This window comes from Lampetra fluviatilis, chromosome 24 (genome assembly GCF_964198595.1).
Source record: "Lampetra fluviatilis chromosome 24, kcLamFluv1.1, whole genome shotgun sequence".
Taxonomy (NCBI): domain Eukaryota; kingdom Metazoa; phylum Chordata; class Hyperoartia; order Petromyzontiformes; family Petromyzontidae; genus Lampetra; species Lampetra fluviatilis.
The window spans coordinates 215,693-235,708 of NC_136298.1; the positions used below are offsets into that span (position 1 = coordinate 215,693).

Genomic DNA, 20,016 nt, shown 5'->3' on the forward strand with positions numbered 1-20,016 from the left:
TGGATTGTCATGTAAAAAAATGTACACTACACCTATATGATCTAACCCACCAAACTCAGGATAATAACATCTTTTGCAGATCGATAACAGGATTGCAGTTGAGAGGCATTCTACTGTAAACTCTAAACAACATCATCACCATCATCACCATCATCGTCACCATCATCATCATCATCACCACCACCACCATCATCGTCACCACCATCATCACTGTCACCGTCGTCATCATCTCACCAACCATCATCACCATCGTCACAAGGCACGCAGCCCAGGGCGGCTGCAGACTCGAATCGCGTCTATCAAGGTCAGCATCGGGACGGGGTTCAGCGTCCCGTGATTGCAGCCGTTACTGCCACGGGACTCTAACCGTGACCTTGACCCCTCCGAGGCAGCGCTCCCACACCCGAGAGCCGCGCGGAGCCGGAGACTGAAACCAGGAACACAGCAACCCGGGTGTGCTCCAGACTCTTAACACGTGAGGTTTAATGAGAACCGTTTACAGGTAAAAATAAAATACACAGCGTCAGTCAACGTATAAGTTACCTGCATAAATAAAATAAATACGTATTAAATAGATTTTTTTGCAGTTACAAAATTATATTTAAAAATGCATTGCATCAACCATTGTTACAGTTCAAAATGAACCTGTCAATTGCTAATGAAGGGAGCCTCTCCTGTCGTCCAATCGGGGCACGCGACCCTCCTCCCAGCATCCCACACATACAGCACCCCTCCCCCACTTTCTTCACCTGCACATTGTCACTGAGATACACCTGGACTGCACAGAACCCCCCCCGCCCTCTACAACCAGGGTACGAATAGAACATCCCACAGGTTGAACCCCTACAGCTGTGTAATGGAACACTTAACTCTCGCTCCCCCGGTGGGGGTCTGCGTCGAAGATGAAGGTGGAGGACACAGCGCTGCTAATACTATACACTGAGCTAAATGTATGCTGGCGTGTCACAAGAGACCACGATGACGACGAAGACGACACCGAATAGGGGAAGAGTCTTCACAAAATGTACAGCGTGTGCGCGCCTCAGCACGAGTCCCCCTTCCGTCAGGCCGGTCCTCCTCGCTCCGTCTCCACGGCGGGGGGGGGGGGGGGGAGCGGGGGGTGGAGGGGGAGCTCCCTCGTTTGCTCGTCCGCCCAAGCACGGTTCGTCGGTTCGCCGCGCAGGGCTTCGTCAGCGCAGGCACCTGCAGCCATTGGCGGAGACGTTCTCCAGCGTCTTCCACTCCAGCGACGAGTCCATGAAGGACACGTCTTCGAAGCCCACAGGCCGGCAGCAGGGCTGCGCACTACTCCGCGATGCCACCAGGTCACCCTTCAGGTCGAGCAAGTGCTCCAGCACCATCTGGTACATGTTGCGGTCCTGGCGGCAGCTGCCGCCACAGTACTTGAAGCGCAGCGTCTCATCCGAGTCGTAGCCCAGTCCCAGCTCCCTCACAGTGACCTGCACGACACGCAATCGGCACGACTGCTCGGCCTTGCGGCCGCGACCACCGCCGCCGCCGCGGCCACGACCGCCCTTCTTGCCCAGGCGGCTCCGCTTCTCCCCGTGTAGCGAGCGCTCCGTGCGGAGCAGGACTCGCCGAAGGGGCCCTGGGACGCCGGGTGCCCAGCCAAGCCTCGAGTCGTCTGCGGCATGGAGCGGACGGGGCGGAGAGAGGGGGCACGCAGGCATGTGTGAAACCTCGGCGAAGGCCGCACGCAAATATCCTCTCCGCACACACCACGCTCCTCACCACGCACGCTCCTCACCATGCACAACGCTCACCAGCCCTAACATTCCTCACGACACACACCACTCATCAGCGATAACATCTTTCACCACTCACACACCGCTCACCACCTCTCACCGGCACTTATACCCTTCACCATCGCACACCGCTCACCAGCACTAACATCCGTTACCGCTCACACACCGCTCATCAACTCTAACCAGCACTAACACTCCTCGCTACTCACATCTCACCAACACTGACCTCTGAGCTGCCGACCCTCTGTTATTAAACTGGGTTCTCAAGTCCAGCAAGCTGATGGTATCCACCCAGGTCACTTATGACTGCACAAAAAAATGTTCATGCTAAATTTGGGTCGCACTTAGCTAACTTCTACTCACGCTGTGACCATCATGCGACAAACCTTGTAGAACAAGAAGGGATCTCAGAGGTAGCTCTGTGATATCCGCTTCCGTCGGCTTTTTTCTGCATAGATGGTCATTATGCTCGTTCACCCGGGAAAGCCCTCACACCGAGACTCGATGCTTTTTCAGGAGGGTCCTGTCAGGTTGTTGTAGTAGAGGGAGCGATGTTTCTGCTGTCGCTGCATGTGATCCCAATTCAGAATTTTAAAGGTTTTTTTCATTTTGGGATGTTTTGGCTAATACCGGTTACGCTGGACGTTTTACAAATATATATAATAAAACATCTATTTTAGCTTCAAAAGATGGCAACTGCCGTGCGATAAATATAATTGATTCCCTCAATGCGTTACAAAATGAAAGTAACCATCGGGGTTGTAATGCTCTTCACATGGACAGACATCTCCACCAGCAGCGGCGAATACACACGATAACAACAACAACAACACCACCGCCACACGACCTGTAACAACAACAAAAATACGATGACAACACCACCGCCACACGACCTGTAACAACAACACGATAACAACTACAACACCACCACCACCACACGACCTGTAACAACAACAATACGATAACAACACCACCACCACACGACATACAACAACAACACGATAACAACACCACCGTCACACGACCTGTAATAACAACGCGATAACAACAACACCACCGCCACACGACCTGTAACAACAACACGATAACAACACCACCGCCACACGACCTGTAACAACAACAACAACAACACGATAACAACACCACCGCCACACGACCTGTAACAACAACAACACGATAACAACATCACCGTCACACGACCTGGCTGTACATTGCATCTTAATGTCGCCGCATGTCAAATGCCGTACGAATAGCGGGTGTATGCACGAAATAAACAATTTGATTGCAGTATTTAAAAAAAAAATCCAATTGTTTGCGACGAGTTAATAACAATAAAAACAAGTGAGAAGTAACCGGGGAAGGAACGACTAAAGAGACAAGATCGAGAAATACAGAGAGAATAACTTTTCAATTACATGAGGTAGTTGTTCAGCCAGGACTTAAAATATCTCCATCGACTACGGGTTCCTAACTTCCAAGGACAGGGAAAGCCAGAGCCTGGGTGCTGTACAAATGAAAGCCCCATTACTCCAGGTTCGCACATTGGGAGCATGGTACACCGAGTAGGGCATGATCGGTCAATGTCAAGAGATGACATGACACATTTTTAGTGCTAAAAAATATAAACTATTTTTAATTTTACCAGGCAAGGCCCATTGAGCTATTTGCTCTTTTTCAGAAGCAACCTGGCTATCACAAATGATAGCTCAACGAAGTGGCTTATCATGTGGAAATTTATAGCAGCCAAATAACTGTAAACGGATGTTGATTCTAAATGTGAAGGGAAAAACCGGAGGACCCGGATAAAAATCAACGCCACCACGGGGAGAGAGACATGCAAACTCCAAATATAGAGCAGGCATCAGGGTCGGGATAGAACCCACGACCTCCTGTATGCCAGACGAGGCAGATAACATCTCGCCACTGGGGCCACCAATGTAGAGTTGACTCGTGAAGCTAATGCAGGGTTGAATAGTGGACTGTGGCCTCCCTCCCACCAAGCCAGGTCCACCCTGGACCAGTGCAGACATCGCTTGCCACCGATGCTAGCCGCGGCCAGGAATTAAAAATTTTAACACCTCAAGAGTTCATAGCTCCACTCCTCCTGTGTATACACACACGTGTGTCTGTCTATGGGTATAGATGCACACACACACACGTATAAATGTGTGTGTGCGTACGGTATTATGTGCTTGGGTCGTGGAGTGGTTAGCGCACCGCGCTACAAACGCAAACGGCCTGAGTTCGATCCCACTCACAGCCGGACATCAGTGACAAATATCCGAACCGGTCCTGGGCATCCCCTTAGGTCGATTTAAAAATGTCTAGCGTGATTTTTCATAAACATTAGCAGTGGGGAGACAAAGATGGCCGGGGCGTGGTGCTAGTCATTACCACGCCCTCTCGTATGCATTCCCCGGCCTTCATGGGTTCTACTCGCGAAGAACCCTTGCCCCGAGGGACTGCTAGAGGTGGCATATCTGAGTGGGCACGCACAGCGTTCTGTCGGTGCGCCACCTCGAGGTGACGCGCTGGCTTTGGCAGTTGAAGGGGGATTCTCATGCTCGGCATTGTGATGGAAGGGGGCGAAGTGGGTGGACGGGTGGGTGGGTGGATGCGTTTTACTGACGTCACCCAGGTCTCCGCTTTGCTCTCACCGCCACACGCGACGTGACCGCGAGCCGGTGGAATTCGTCCGGTGGTGCCCCCGGGGGAGACAGGTGCTGCGTTTAGGGTGGTAATGAGGCGGGGGGGTTGGGCCGTTGCACACCGATCGGCGCGATCGGCACGGAGCGGCGCTGGCGAGGCAGAGTGGCCGCCGGGTGCGGCACGACGGCCCGCGCCCAAGCGGCCGCCGCCACACCGTGGTCGCCGTGGAGGTACCCCCCTCCACCCCTCGGCTTGCGATTGTTACGGAGCAGGGGCGGGGGGCTTCGCCAATTTGATTCAGGAAAGGCCCACTGAGCTATGCAGCTCTTTTGTCATAAGCGACCTGGCCAATCGCAAACGATAGCTCAACGAAGTGGCTTATCATCATCATGAGGAAATTCATGTCAGAAGCGAAATACTCTGAAAGCGTGACGTTGACTTCAAATGTGAAGGGGAAACCGGGAGGACCCGGAGAAAAAATCCACGCGACCACACGCAAACTTAAAATATTCAGCAAGTGTCAAGGTTGGGATCGAACTCACAACCTCCTGTATTCCAGGTGAGGGAGATAACATCTCCCAGCCACCGTGGCGCCTCCCTATTCTTCAGCACCACCACATCTCGTGTTGCTCTCGCCGTGGCTGTGGCTACGAGTCACCCACTGCAGCCTAACAACCAACGAAACTGGAAAGTATACCGTGACGAAAGGAAGCCCTGATTGAGAGAGTAAGCGTCTGACATGGAACAACGGCAGTGGGGAAGATTAAGGGTGGGGCACGGGGATGGTGGAGGGGGGGCACGGGGGAAGGACGCAGGGGTCTCGTTACCTCCCCCTCAAACTCCAGTGCTCGTGACCCCCCCCCCCCACCACGGGCCAAGGGTCACCGGTCTTCATCAGTCAAACACAACGGAAGTTCTTAAAACACACCGTATTAGCCCGACGATTTTGTAGCCACCCTGGGATATTGGCAAGGTGGCTGGAGACTGGATTTAGTGCCTACTTAATTTCATCTTAAAATAATTTCTCAACGAAACTAAGAATAATCTAAATTTCAGATGTTACACCAGGTGTATTTAGCATTTCAAATCTCTGATTCAATTATAATCCGCTATCAATTCAACATGCTCCAAAGAACACGTGAATATATGAATATGAATATACGATTTCAATTGGCTATTTGTTTTACGTGTCTTTGTCAACTGCATTTAAACAGTTATTTGACCAGCATTTGTATCAAGCTAATAAATACATACATTTGTTTTTTTTGAGTAAAATACTCAGCAATTTTTGTTAGGTGTGACACTGCCCCTACTTTACTCCGTAACCTTTCAACCCAATCATTTCCTCTTGTCTTATTCCACACCCGGGACGTGAATTACTGCTCCAGACTCGCGGCCTCAGTGATGATGAACACCACCAAAACAAAAAGACAAAGATCTCCCGTATAGCCTCTAATAGACTGTCGGGGCAAATGCTGTTAGCGAGTAGCACCTATGAAGGGCACATGAGGGGTGGGTGGCCAGCACCACGCCCGGCCGCCTTTGTCTCCCCAAATGGCGATGTTTACACACCGCACCAGGTACTCATTTGAGGCTGAGTCGACCTAGGGGAGGCCCAGGACCGATTCAGATAATCGTCACTAGCGTTGGCTATGAGCGGGAATCGAACTTGGGTCGCCGGGTTTGTAGCGCAACATAGCGTTAACTGTTGGACTACCGCTCCCCACATGAACACCACCACCTCCACCACCACCACAACCACCACCACCACTACGACCAGCATCACCACGACCACCACTATGACCACCACCTCCCAGCCGGGTGGTTCTCAGTGGAGCTTCAGGAGAGGGACTCTGCCCTGACCGGTGAGCGCGCCGTCAGCAGCGCGGGAATGCGTGCACCCGGGGGCCCCATGGCCGAACACGGTCATTAGGCTGTCTCTGATGGGGGTCACATGGCTGATGGGCAGGGTCACATGACTGATGAGGTCACATGACTTTAGGGATCACGTGACTCTCTCGGACGAGGTCACCCGACTCCCAGATACGGGGGGGGGAACGTGATTTTCTCGAATGGGGTCAACGCGACGGATGAGTTCGCGAGTCACTTGACTCTCGGATGGGGGTGGTGGGGCGGTCACATGACACTCACGCTGCTGGTGCCACGCGTCATCCTCGGCGGTGCTGGTCAGAGCGGGGGGCGCCGTGGGTGCGATGAGGTCGGCGAGGTGGTCGGGGTCGACAGAGTCGGCGGGGTCGATGGGGTCGGCGGGTCGCACCTGTAGGCCCGAGGACGGTGGCGTCGTGCTCATTGTGTGCCGCCCGCTCGCCCCGGGGGGGATGGAGGCGGAGGCCGCCATGAGGAGCAGCAGCAGAAACGCCGCCGCCTGCGGGAGACAAGAGACGCGGTTTGGGAGCGAGTCAACGAGGGGCAATCCGCAGGGCCGCGAATCGGGAGGCTGGGTGTTAATGTAGCTGGACGTACGTCGGCTTCGTTGATACGAGCCCACTCTTGGACGCTCCCATTTTGTATTCCCCAAGAAACGGGATGACTCCGCACATGGGGCGAGGGTACATGCCGTCACCGCCCGTGCAGGCAGCGCCGCCGTCGCCCCTGCCAGCAGCTCCCCTCGCCGGCCGTCCTGGCAGTGACGAGCGGCGCTGTCGCTCCGGTGCTCACCATTTGGTTCACCCCCCCCCGGTTTGACGACACAACACTCTCGTTGCCTCTCTGCTGTCACGGACGTCACATGCCCAGTGTGGAATCGCGCACACGACGCTCTGTTTTCCTCGTCGTAAATCGGCCTTGGTCAATCTACTGCTGGATGAGGGTTCCCCAAAGCAGTGGCCTCCCGATAACCCCCACGGGTCCCACGATGCAACAATGCCTCCCACCCAGGTTGGCTGAGCCAGAGTTAGATCCCATGAGCTCGCTCGGCAATCCTACGCTGTTGCCAGTCTCGGAGTTGAATGTGCAGGGATTTGTGTTCTAGACGCCTTCTGTGAACTGCACTTTGCTGAACTGGGCGATAGGGTCAGAGTCTGGGTGTAGGTCAGGGTTGAGGTCAGGATCAGGGTTGAGGTTGGTCAAAGTCACAGAACATTTTTGGGCAAGCCTCTGTTGTAGAAATAAAGGGGCTAAGGGATTGGCTTAGGGTTTCAGTTGGGGTTAAGGGTGGAGGTAGTGTTACGGTTAGAGATGCGGTTTGGTTAAGGCTAAGGTGAGGGTTATGGATAAGACTAGAAGACTAGAGTTAGGCTGAGGGTTAGAGTGAGGGTGAGGGCAAGAGCTGGCTTTAGGTGTATTTGTTGAGGCAGGGCTAGGGTTAAGTTTGGATCATGGCTCGGGATACAGGGCTGGCATTGACATGGTTAGAGTGAGGTCTGAGTGAAGCATCAAAGTAGGCAAGCGGTGCGTCCCGCGGGCCGTCAGGACACCTACGGTGGAGAGGGGTTCGGACAGTGGCTCCGCCAGGGAGGGCTCGCGTCGGCCGGCAGGGTCCAGCACAATGAGTCACGTTCTCGTGGCGCTGGATTCTATCTCCAGCATTTGGCGAGTGCAGGGATACCGCCGCGGCCAAGACTCACTCGGGTGGCTTCCCCAATGGCGACGTGAGTTCACGCAAAGTGACGTTCCTGTCGGACCGCCCTCACCGGGGTTATCGTGATCCCGCGTCTCGGCCGGACAGGACGCAGCTCTCAGCCTCGGTGGACAATGGCGACGGTGCAACGCCGCACGCCGGCGGACAAGCGGAATGCACAGCAGGCGGGGTGGGGGGGAAGCTGCCAGGGAGAGGTTGCCCTTGAAGCTGCGCTCAACGACCTCACCTGCGCTTCGCTCACCTCGAGCTCGAGCGCCTCCCTCACATCTCATTTACCTGCGCCTCGCTCGCTTGCGCCTCGTGCCTCGCCCGCCCCTCACCTGCACCTCGCCCGCCCCTCACCTGCACCTCACCCGCATCTGACTCGCCGCGCTTCACTCGCCTGCGATTCTTTCGCACCTCGAGCGCGAGTGCCTCACCCATGAAGCCCCACGAGGAGGATATTAACACTGCGTCTCTACAGAGGTGTGTGAGAGACAGGGAGTTGTATGCAGGGTTTAACCAGGTTGGATTATGCAAGGAGCTCACAGATAACCCGAAAAATCTGGACAGTGCAACCAGTGAGCTTTTCCAGTAGGCGAGGGTTACGTAGCTAGAGAAGAGATAGAAGAAGACATGGAGATGATCTGGTACAGGACGATGTGGACCTGAGTTGGACTTGCCGATAATTAACCGGTACGAGCAGTGTCAAGATTGGCTTCTGCGGAGGAAGCTCGTGAAGGACACTACTGGCCAGTTGGAGGCAGTCGCCCTCCAACAACAACGGAGGGTGGTATAATGATGCTCAAAATAACGAGCAGAGCTCCGGGTCGTGGAAACAGCAAGTTGGCACAGTGGGGAACACAGGCGGTGCATTTTCCAGTCATCTCAGGCAATCCACCCGTCCTGTGATCTTCTGACAGCGAGCCTTCGAAACTTAACGTGGCCTCAAAGTGCACCTGGCCTGGCACAAGCGCCATGGTGACATGACCGCCACTTCGTGGCAAATGGTTGCTGTTGTTGGTCTGTGAGTGAGACAGGTGGCTGTGATACAGGTGTGAGGCAGGTGTGAGACAGGTGTGAGTGAGGCAGGTGTGAGTGAGGCAGGTGTGAGTGAGTGAGGCAGGTGTGAGTGAGGCAGGTGTGAGGCAGGTGTGAGTGAGGCAGGTGTGAGGCAGGTGTGAGTGAGACAGGTGTGAGTGAGACAGGTGTGAGGCAGGTGTGAGACAGGTGTGAGTGAGGCAGGTGTGAGTGAGGCAGGTGTGAGTGAGTGAGGCAGGTGTGAGGCAGGTGTGAGTGAGGCAGGTGTGAGGCAGGTGTGAGTGAGACAGGTGTGAGTGAGACAGGTGTGAGTGAGAGTGAGGCAGGTGTGTGTGTGTTTGTCGTGTATGTGAAAAACGGTGGCTCAACGGGGGGGCGGGGGGGGATCGTTGCGTGTTGTGTGATGATGACTCACGTGAGTGAGTGGGTACGTGTGTGTGTGACGCTAAGTGGTGTGTGAACCAGGTGCGACTGCGTGTGTGTGGATGCGAGAGACGACGACCCGGGGTGTATTTACACGTTTATGGTCTGGGTGTCACGGAGTGCGTTGCTTGCAGGTGCAAGGCGTGGGGGTAGGGAGGGTTTGTGTGCAGCTCCGGCGTGGAGGAGGAGGGGGGAGTGCAACGAGAGGTCTGTGTGTGGTCACCGAGTGACTGGGGGGTGGGAGTTAATGTGTGTTGTCCCTCCGTGATGCCGGCATGGCTGTGCGGAGCCATGCCCATAGATACTGGCTATGGTTGCCCTCTAGGCTATTTATAGAGTGTATGAGTGTGTGTGTGGCACGTGTTTGTGTGTGCGTGTGTGTGCGCGTGTGTGTGGCACATGTGTGTGTGCGTGTGTGTGCGTGTGTGTGTGCGTGTGCGTGTGTGTGCGTGTGTGTGTGTGTGCGTGTGTGTGCGCGTGTGTGTGAGTGTGCCCGTGCTGTCTGTAGAGAGCGGTAGTGTAGCGGTGAGCGCGCTGCGCTACAAACCTAGCGATCCGGGTTCGATTCCCACTCACGGACAACACCAGTGACGATTAATTATTGAACCGGTCATGGGCCTCTCCTAGGTCGACTCAGCCTCAAATTAGTACCTGGTGCGATGTGTAAACAACGCCACTAGGGAGACAAAGGCGACCGGGCGTGGTGTTGGCCACCCACCCCCTCGTGTGTCGTACCGGCCTTCATAGGTGCTCGCTAACAGCACTTGCCCCTACAGTCTGTTAAGGCTATACGGGGGATCTTTTATCTTTGTTCCTATGCTATCAGTGGGGAGCGGTAGTGTAGTTGTTAGCGCGCTTCGTGCGCTACGAATCCAGCGACCCCAGGGTTCGATTCCCGCTCACTGCCACTTCGAGTGGCGATCATCTGAACCTGTCTTGGGCCTCCCCTAGGTAGGTCGACTTTGCCTCAAATGAGTACCTGGTGTGGCGTGTAAACATCGGCGCTTGGGAGACAAAGGCGGCCGGGCTTGGTTCTGGCGACCCGCAACCTCCTTGTGTGCCGTGTCGGCCTTCATAGGTGCTCGCTAACAGCACTTTCCCTTCCAGTCTGCGAAGGCTGCACGGGGAAGCTTCGTCTTTGTGATGGGCGTGTCGTTGTTGTGTGTTTAGTGGCGTGTGTGTGTAAGGGTATGCGGGGGCGGCAGGAAGAGTGTGAGCGCGAGTTTGTAATCGAGTATAAGGGGTGTAGGAATGTGGCCATGAATGTGTGAGTGCGTGTGTCAAATGTAACAATGTGTATTAGCGCGCGTGTGTGTGTGTCGCGGTGCGTGTGTGTGTCGCGGTTCGTGTAGCGTGTGTGTGTGTCGCGGTGCGTGTAGTGTGTGTGTGTCGCGGTGCGTGTAGTGTGTGTGTGTCGCGGTTCGTGTAGCGTGTGTGTGTGTCGCGGTTCGTGTAGTGTGTGTGTATCGCGGTGCGTGTGGCGTGTGTGTGTCGCGATGCGTGTAGCGTGTGTGTGTGTCGCGGTGCGTGTGTGTGTGTCGCGGTTCGTGTAGCGTGTGTGTGTGTCGCGGTGCGTGTAGTGTGTGTGTGTCGCGGTGCGTGTAGCGTGTGTGTGTCGCGGTTCGTGTAGCGTGTGTGTGTCTCGGTGCGTGTGGCGTGTGTGTGTGTCGGGGTGCGTGTGGCGTGTGTGTGTGACGGGTGCGTGTGGCATGTGTGTTTGTCGCGGTGCGTGTAGTGTGTGTGTGTCGCGGTGCGTGTGGCGTGTGTGTGTGTCGGGGTACGTGTGGCGTGCGTGTGTAGTGTGTGTGTCGCAGTGCGTGTGGCGTGTGTGTGTCGTGGGTGCGTGTGGCGTGTGTGTGTCGCGGTGCGTGTGGCGTGTGTGTGTGTCATGGTGCGTGTGACGTGTGTCGCGGTGCGTGTGGCGTGTGTGTGTCACGGTGCGTGTGGCGTGTGTCGCGGTGCGTGTGGCGTGTGTGTCGCGGTGCGTGTGGCGTGTGTGTGTGTCGCGGTGCGTGTGGCGTGTGTCGTGATGTTTGTGGGGAGCGGTTAGCGCGCTGCGCTACGGACCCAGCGACCCTAGTTCGATTCCCGTTCACGTCCAACACCAATGACGATTATCTGAACCGGTCCTAGGTCTCTCCATAGGTCGACTCAGCCTCAAATTAGCACCTGACGTGGAGTGCGGTGCGATGTGTAAACATTGCCAATGGGGATACAAAGGCGATCGAGTGTGGCGTGTTGGCCACCCACTCTCATCGTGTGCCGTGCCTGCCTTCATAGGTGCTCGCTCACAGCCCCCTACAGTCTGTTAAAGGATACACGTGGGATCTATGTCCTTGTGCGTATGTGTAAGAGAGAGTGTGTGTGTAAGAGAGAGAGTGTGTGTGTAATATAGAGTGTGTGTAAGAGAGAGAGTGTGTGTAATATAGAGTGTGTGTGTGTAATAGAGAGTGTGTGTGTGTGTAAGAGAGAGAGAGTGTGGGTGTAATATAGAGTGTGTGTACGACGGTGCCACGTGCGCCAGGGACTCGCCTCCACTCTCTCACCGTTCTGCTCTCTCGTGCTCTCGCTGTGCGCTCTTTGGAACTCGCCGCGCGCTCTCTAAAGGCTGCTGCTGCTGCACCCTCGGGGCCTCCCACGCCGCCCTCCGGGGCTCCCGATGCGCCGCCGCGCTGTCTGGAAGCGGCTGTGCGTTCAGGGGTACCGGTGGTGCGTGCGCGCATGGCGCTGCTGGTGGTGATTGTTCCGCGCCGGGGTCCGGGCGCGCTCCTGCCAACGAAACGGCGAGGGGTGCAAAGATCACACGAAGCGAGCGAGTGAGGCTGGAGGCTGCTGTTGCTGCTGCTGCCCGTGCGCAACGTTTGTTTACGTTCCCTCCACCACCAGTAGTGCCAGCAGGAGCACCGCTAGCAGGAGGAGCACCGCTAGCAGGAGGAGCACCGCTAGCAGGAGGAGCACCGCTAGCAGGAGGAGCACCGCTAGCAGGAGGAGCACCGCTAGCAGGAGGAGCACCGCTAGCAGGAGCAGCAGGCTAGCAGGAGCAGCAGGCTAGCAGGAGCAGCAGGATCAGCAGCAGGAGCAGGATCAGCAGCAGGAGCAGGATCAGCAGCAGCAGGATCAGCAGCAGCAGGATCAGCAGGAGCAGGATCAGCAGCAGCAGCAGGATCAGCACGGGGCCCACGCGCCCGTGGAGCCTCAGCCCCAGCCGGGGCCGTGCCCGGAAGGAGTCTCCGACCGACGCGTCGCGCCCACGGCACACGGAGGAACCAGTTGGCTGAGTTCGAGATTATTATGAGTGGAGGAGGGGTGGAGGATAAATCTCGAGGCAAGCACTCCGCGACAATTGGCTGACGTCAACGAGGGTGTCAATCACCGCTCAGGAATCCGCGCTCGGGGTTTGTCGACCCGGGGCGGTCATCATCGCGCAAGAGGCGTGGGGGGAGGCGGAACACCGCGTGCACAGTTGCCGGCTCCTCTTGCGCATCATTGCCACTGAAGGCCCATTCCACCCCCCACGACACCCTCCCCCGCCGCCCTGCAAATCAGTGAGGGCGGCCCGGCTGGGATAAGTGGACAGAGCACTCCGAGGCGGCATCGCTGAACGCCTGGGTTGTAATCCGGGTTCTCGATTGTAACGAGTTGATGGTCTCAGCCCGGTTACCGATGACTTTCACAGAGGCCCATAGACCTAGGCAGAGACCCATCGCCAGAGAGACTCATCGACTTACATCGACTGAGTTGTGATGAAAGCGGGTTCCTAAGTGTCGTGAGGTGATGGCCTCAGCCCAGTGACCAATGGCCGGACAAGAACAACCTTGACACGAAATGTGTGCTACTTTATCAACCTCGCCTTGTTGCAGCTCTTGAGCATTAACATTTTGCAATTGATTGACAGGCAATGAACACCCTTAGTAGGGCACGTGGGCCCTGACGGCGAGCGGCTCCGTTCGCCGTCACAGGCTGATGCACTGCTCGCTCGCTCGCTAGCTGCATGATACCGAGGGAATTAACGAAGGGATTTAGAGCCAAGGGCTGTTAGCAAGCACCTATTGTGGCCTGTGCGGCACGGCACACGATTGGATGGTGTGGGCAGTGCCACGCTGCTTGGCCGCTTTGGTCTCCCCAACGCGGATGTTTATGTAATGTAGGAACTTGGCAGGAGACGACCTTACGGGTAGCACACTCTTTTATTAACACCAACTTCTCACACGGGTGGCTAACTCCAGCCTTAACCCACAAGGTTTTCCTGGCTACACCCACACGGGCTCTTACGCCCCGTAGCCTCTCGGAACACACCCAGCCGGGGTGTCCGTCTCGACTCTGGGTCCCACAGTCTCGGCCCACATGGGCGTCGGACCACGGGTCCCACAGTCTCGCCTCCGAGCCACACAGGGCCCCGGCCCTGACAAGGACAGCGGGACTAGGGGTCTCAGGGCCTACCTCTTGAACTCCGTCTTCGGTCTTCGACTGGTTACCAACTCCCCGAGTGCTCCCGCGCGTCCCCCTTTATAGTCCCTCATGCGGACGTCGCTGAGAGCACCCACACCAGTTGACCAATCACTGCGCGCTGCCCACGATCCTATTTCCCCCCCTTGTGTCAGCGCGCACAACCCCGCACCCCGCGCCGCCCCGTGATCTCTCACTGTCGGCGAGCGTCAACACCACCACTACATCACCCCCTACCACATAGCTCGCAGCCGACCCGGCTGCTATAAAAAATTGTATTACCTCCCCCCCCTTGTGTGTGCCCCGTAACACAAGCAACAATAACAACACAACACAACAAGAACAATATGTACAACGCGGCGAGCGACAACAATAAATGTGTATGCAAAAAAAAATGACTCGTGCAGCGTCCCTTGATCTCCGAGCGCCCCTTGAACGGGACATTACACCGGGCAGAAGGGGGACGCGGCGGCGAGCTGCAATCTCTTTTTTTTTTTCATGAAAAGTATTGTGTCTTAGCACGAGTCCGCCTGGCCGGTCCGTCGTACGGCACCAGACGCGGTTGACCGTCCGGTGGTGCCGGCAGTCCAGGAAGGCACGGGCCAGGCATCGGAGATCCGCGCGTGCCTCGGGGTTCCGGTTCACGACGGTCAACCGCCGTCAGGTCCGAGACACCTGGGAGTGGGTCAGGTGGAGACACGTGAGGATCAGACTGCGACACATCCCTCCCCGAGTCAACGGCCACATCACACGCTAGGTCGGTACGGCACAAAGGGAGACCCTGCGGTGCCGCGAAGGGTTTCAGCCGGGAGGGGTGTACGTACCAATGGCGTTTTTCCCATTTAATCTGGATACTCTGGGGTCGTGCGATACGCACGATTTCCACCGGTCCCCTCCAAGGTCTCAACAATTTAGGGGACGTAGCCAACGGTGCATGTGGGCAGTGCAGCCAGGCCTTATCGCCTGGTTTCCAATCGTGCGTATACACCTTAGGTGCATGCAATGTTTCGTTAGCGATCTGGCGAGACCTTGAATTCAACCTCGCAGCCTCTCGCGCTTCAGCCAGCTTGGCGATATTAAATTTGATGTGGTGGGCAATTTAGATTTCGCACGTGGCTGGGAAATCCCCAATTGGACATCCATGGCCGGATCGGCCTCCCGCCCATACATGAAAAAAAATGGGGAAAACCCCGTCGCCGCATGAGGGGCCATTCGATAGGCCGCGAGTACCCCAGGTACCTGTAAGTCCCAATCAACCTGATCGTTGCAGACCTGTTGGCACAGCATAGAAGTAATCGTCCTGTTCAGACGTTCAACCATTCCATCAGTCTGCGGGTGGTACGGGGAGGTACGCACTTTCTTTGTACCCAACAGGTCGCACACCTCGCGCAACAAAACGCTCGAAAAATTCTTCCCTTGGTCCGTCAGCAAGCGTTCGGGGGCGCCTTTGTCCAAAACATAGCCCTGGACAAAGGCGTCCGCCACTGCCGCAGCCGACTGGTTGGCGAGTGGCCATGCCATGGGCCATCGGGTGAAGTATTCTACACCAACCAGCAGGTACTTATTACCCCTAGGTGTAGCGGGAAAGGGCCCCAAGATGTCGAGCGCAACCAGTTCGTTCGTGCGCGAAACCTGAATGGATTGTAGCGGTGGATTAGCCGCTATTGGTGGCGGTTTCCTTTGGGCGCACCCCACACATCCCTTAAGGATGTTTGCCACGTCGTTGCCCATACCCGGCCAATAATAGTCCCGTTGGATTAGGGCGAGCGTTTTGTGAAATCCCAAATGCATGAGTCGTTCGTGAGCAGCCAGAACGACCCTACCCCGCATAGCAAATGGCACAACGAGCGCATGACGCCGAGACATATTGTCCCACTTCATCAGGAGGCCCTGTCTGACCACCCAGGAACCGACCCGCGTCTCCCCCCCCCCCCCCCCGGGAGCGTTAGCCTTCCGACGCAGCGTGAGTAGGGAGCTGTCGGCCATTTGGAGACGGCCCCACTCGATAAGAGGCAACGCGAGCAACGAGTCCCTCCCCGTGGGAGCGGCGGGCGCGTCGACCCCCGGAGCGTCAGTGGCGGCGAGCAAAACTTCCGCGGGGACGGCAACAGGGGGTTTAACCGCGCCGATCCCAGAAGACATGCACATTCCGAGCGAGGCGGCAATCGCGACAAGGCATCCGCATTCGAGTGCCGCAATCCCTTACGGTAAATCGTCGTGAATTGGTAGTCTTCGAGGATCTCCAGCCATCGGGACAATTGGCCGGAGGGTTGCGCCACCCGCATAGCGTATTGGAGAGCCGCGTGGTCCGTACGAACAGTAAAATGATGGCCGTAGAGATACGGCCTGAATTGCTGTATAAAAAAAACGATCGCTAGCAATTCACGACGTGTTACACAGTAGCGCTGTTCCGCAGGTGACAAAACTCTGCTACCGTAGGCGACCACCCGTTCGACCCCCCCGACCACCTGTGAGAGCACTCCCCCGATACCCGTGTTACTGGCATCCGTGTCAAGCAGGAACGGTTGCGTGAAATCGGGGTAACACAAGGGGGAAGCCCGCACCAAGGCGTCTCGAAGGGAGCAGAACGCAGCTTCCTCTTCCGGCCCCCAGTGAAACCTTACTCCTTTAGCCATCAAAGCGTGTAGGGGCCAGGCTATGGTGGCAAAATGTTCGACAAAACGGCGGTAGTAGGAGGCGAATCCTATGAAGCTGCGGACTTCAGTGACTGAGGTTGGCATTGGCCATGAGCTGACGCAGTGCGTCTTAGCAGGGTCTGTAGAGATCCCTGAACGGCCAACGATATGCCCCAAGTACCTGACCGATTCCCGAAGCAGGTAACATTTAGCCGGTTTAAATTTTAATTTAGCGGAACGCATCCTGAGGAACACCGCTCTCAGTCGCTGGAGGTGCTCCTCGAAAGTCCGGCTGAAAACGATGATATCATCGAGGTAAATCAAACAGGTGTCCCATTGGAGTCCTGACAAAACCAATTCCATGAGCCTCTGGAATGTGGCGGGAGCGGAATGTAAGCCCATGGGCAATCGATTGAATTCAAATAGGCCTCCTGGTGTCCGGAAAGCGGTCTTTGGTTTCGATTCGTCATCAAGGGGCAATTGCCAAAATCCCGAAAGCAGGTCAAGCGTCGAAAAAAACTGTGCTCCCGCCAAGGCATCCAGCGACTCATCCATCCTGGGGAGTGGATACGCGTCGGCCATTGAGATTTTGTTTAGGCGGCGGAAATCCACACAGAACCGCAAGGAACCGTCCTGTTTTTAACAAGGACGATGGGAGCACCCCACGGACTGGAAGAGGGAGAAATGATGTCGGCTGCCAACATGTCATTAACAGCCGACTGCACATGCTCCTTCTCGGCTGGGCTGAGTCGGAAGGGATTCTGCCGAATAGGGGCCGCGTCACCCGTCGCTATGTGGTGGCGCAACAGGTCTGTGCAGCCAATATCGTACTTGTGTCTGCTAAACACGTCAGCGAATTCGAGTAGCAGGCCCCTCAACGCTCCCAACTGCACACTAGACAAGTTACTAGACCCAGCACACAACGAGTCCAACCATTCTGTCCCCTCCTCAAATGGAGGATGCGTATCGAGGCCAGAATCTGCGTGTGCAATGAGCTGTTCATCGACGGGTAGCGGCGCCGCATGAGCCAGCACCGTGCCCTGTGTAATTACGGCTGGCCGCGACCCCGTATTCAGAACCATAACGAACGGCTCCCTGTCCGCCCGCACCATGGTCTGAGCTACCGCTAAGTCGAGGCCCCCAACAGCTCTGTTTGACGGCCCCAACAAAACACCCTGTTCCGCCGCATCCACCCCGAGGGGTTTTCTCAATCGAAAGGGTACCAACATTTGCGATCCCGGGGGCACCCGTACAGTCTGAATTGCCAGCGCCTGAACTGTAGCACAAACCGTGCGTATTTTTGTAGGACTCGTCAAAAATGCAACCCGCCGTCCCGATGGAAGCTCAATGCAGGCCTGATCGATGAGAATTTTAATGGGCATTTTAGCCAGAAAGTCCGTACCCAGTAAACAAGGAACTGCCAGAGATGGTGATACAAAAATAGGACCCGCCAATTTGATATCGCCAATACAAATAGTCGCCCGAATCTGTCCGATGATTCCCAAAGATCCCCCGTTCGCCGCGTAAAATGGTACGTCCACCGGCAAAAGGGGTCGACATTGGACGGGGAGGATGTTATAAATAAGGTCCGAAATGATAGTGGCTGACGCACCCGTGTCCACCAGCACCCGGACCTCAACCCCGTCAATAAAACCCGTTAGCACGGACGACCCGGCCGACGCAGCCACTATCCTGTGGGCCAATTCGGACCATTCGACTGCTTTCGGGCCGTGTACGAACCCCCCTCGCCGAACCGAATCCCCGGTACCCATACGCGGTCCCCCCACCGCGAAGCGGCAACCCGAGTGTGCCGTGTATGTGGACCGAGCGTGTGGGGTGCCGCGACTTGCCGGGGTTAGCTGGGACGACTTGGGGCCTTGGTCGTCGTCCGGACGTGGCCCCGTGGCACGCTGACACGGAGCCCGGCACCCGGACGCGACGTGACCCCGAAGGCCGCAGTTGTAACACATGACGAGGGACGTCGTAGGTTTCGGTTGCTCCAGCTTGCGGGACGAACGTGTGGGCGAACGACCACCCAATCTCCACTCCCCCGGTCTCGACACGGTGAAGGCCTCCTCCCGAGCCGTAGCAGTCTGAGGCTCGGCGACCGTCGCGGCAGTTGCCGCGATCCCCGCCGATGCACAGACGACCGTCCGCTTGCGCTTGAGGACCTCGTGTGCGTGAATACTTGTAGCAATCCCCAAGGAGCAGATGTCCATTTTGTCCGCCGTATTGATGGGGACTCCCAGGTCGTGAGCCAACGCCAGCAGCTGCTCTGTCACCATGGCGTCCTTCCCCTCCTTGTCCATGCGGGGAAAAGCGGCGTCCGCCAGGGTGAGCAGCGCCGTGCGATAGGCGAGCGTAGTTTCTCCAACCATCTTGCGCCGTTCGTAGAACTGGTGGCGACAGGTCGAGGGCGGTCCGAACACCTTAGCCATTAGATGTAGCGCGGCCTGGAGCGTTGAGCGGGACGACCTTGGGGTGGATGTGAAGGCCGCAAGCGCGTCGTCGTCGAGCGTCGCTGGCAGCGCGCGTAGGGCAGTGGTGTCGGACCACCCCGACATCTCTTGATGTGCGAGGAACCTTCGTTGGAAGGCCCCCCAGTCGCCCCCGTCTGCCTTGAACGCCGTCAGCGCGGGCAGTCGTTGCTGGAAGACCTGGTCGTCGTCCTCCGAAGAATGCTTTTCCCGTGCGCCGCTGTGGTTGACGAAAATGTCGGCTCCGTCGGCAGGCGCATGGTGGAGAGCTCTGGCGCGCGCCGATGACGCGGGCTGTTCAGAGTGGAGGTCTCCGACCACGTGGTGTCCACGCTTCCCGCCAACCGATGGTGGACCCTCAAAAATGGCGCCAATTTCAAAACTTTCGGCGCGAAGCGCATTCTGGTGGGATCCCTCCGGCCGCGCTCCCTCCTCCAACCTCGTAGTCGTCCTCCCGTCTGCTGAAACGGTGATTTCCGCCAAAATTGAAGCGGCGGCGAGCAGCAACTCCGCCAGGCGGGAGTGTGCATCCTGTAGGCCGGTGTCGGAGGCGAGCGGAGCGTCGGCCATCGCCGCGAAGTGCTGCATCGGCGGCAACTCCTCGTCCTCGCATTCCGAGGTTTGTGGCTCCGGTACGCCGTTGTCTTCCCAATCTCGCTCGTGGGTACGGGTAGTCTTCCTAGTATCCATCCTTTTGAAGACAGGTTTACTTCTGACGCCAGTTGTAATGTAGGAACTTGGCGGGAGACGACCTTACGGGTAGCACACTCTTTTATTAACACCAACTTCTCACACGGGTGGCTAACTCCAGCCTTAACCCACAAGGTTTTCCTGGCTACACCCACACGGGCTCTTACGCCCCGTAGCCTCTCGGAACACACCCAGCCGGGGTGTCCGTCTCGACTCTGGGTCCCACAGTCTCGGCCCACATGGGCGTCGGACCACGGGTCCCACAGTCTCGCCTCCGAGCCACACAGGGCCCCGGCCCTGACAAGGAC

The 20,016-nt window shown here is 56.7% G+C and overlaps 1 protein-coding gene across 1 annotated transcript in view; it reads right to left on the reverse strand.

The window, feature by feature from the left end:
• Positions 1–459: 459 nt before the first annotated feature.
• The window catches only part of LOC144941214 (uncharacterized), a 126,970-nt gene continuing 107,413 nt past the window's right edge, over positions 460–20,016 (reverse strand). Inside the window, exons 2-4 of the mRNA XM_078867832.1 lie at positions 12,006–12,228; positions 6,567–6,801; positions 460–1,645 (exon numbers count right to left, since the gene is read on the reverse strand). Coding sequence (XP_078723958.1) covers positions 1,191–1,645; positions 6,567–6,801; positions 12,006–12,228 — 913 coding nt within the window. The 3' untranslated portion in view covers positions 460–1,190. The remainder of the gene's footprint in view (positions 1,646–6,566; positions 6,802–12,005; positions 12,229–20,016) is intronic.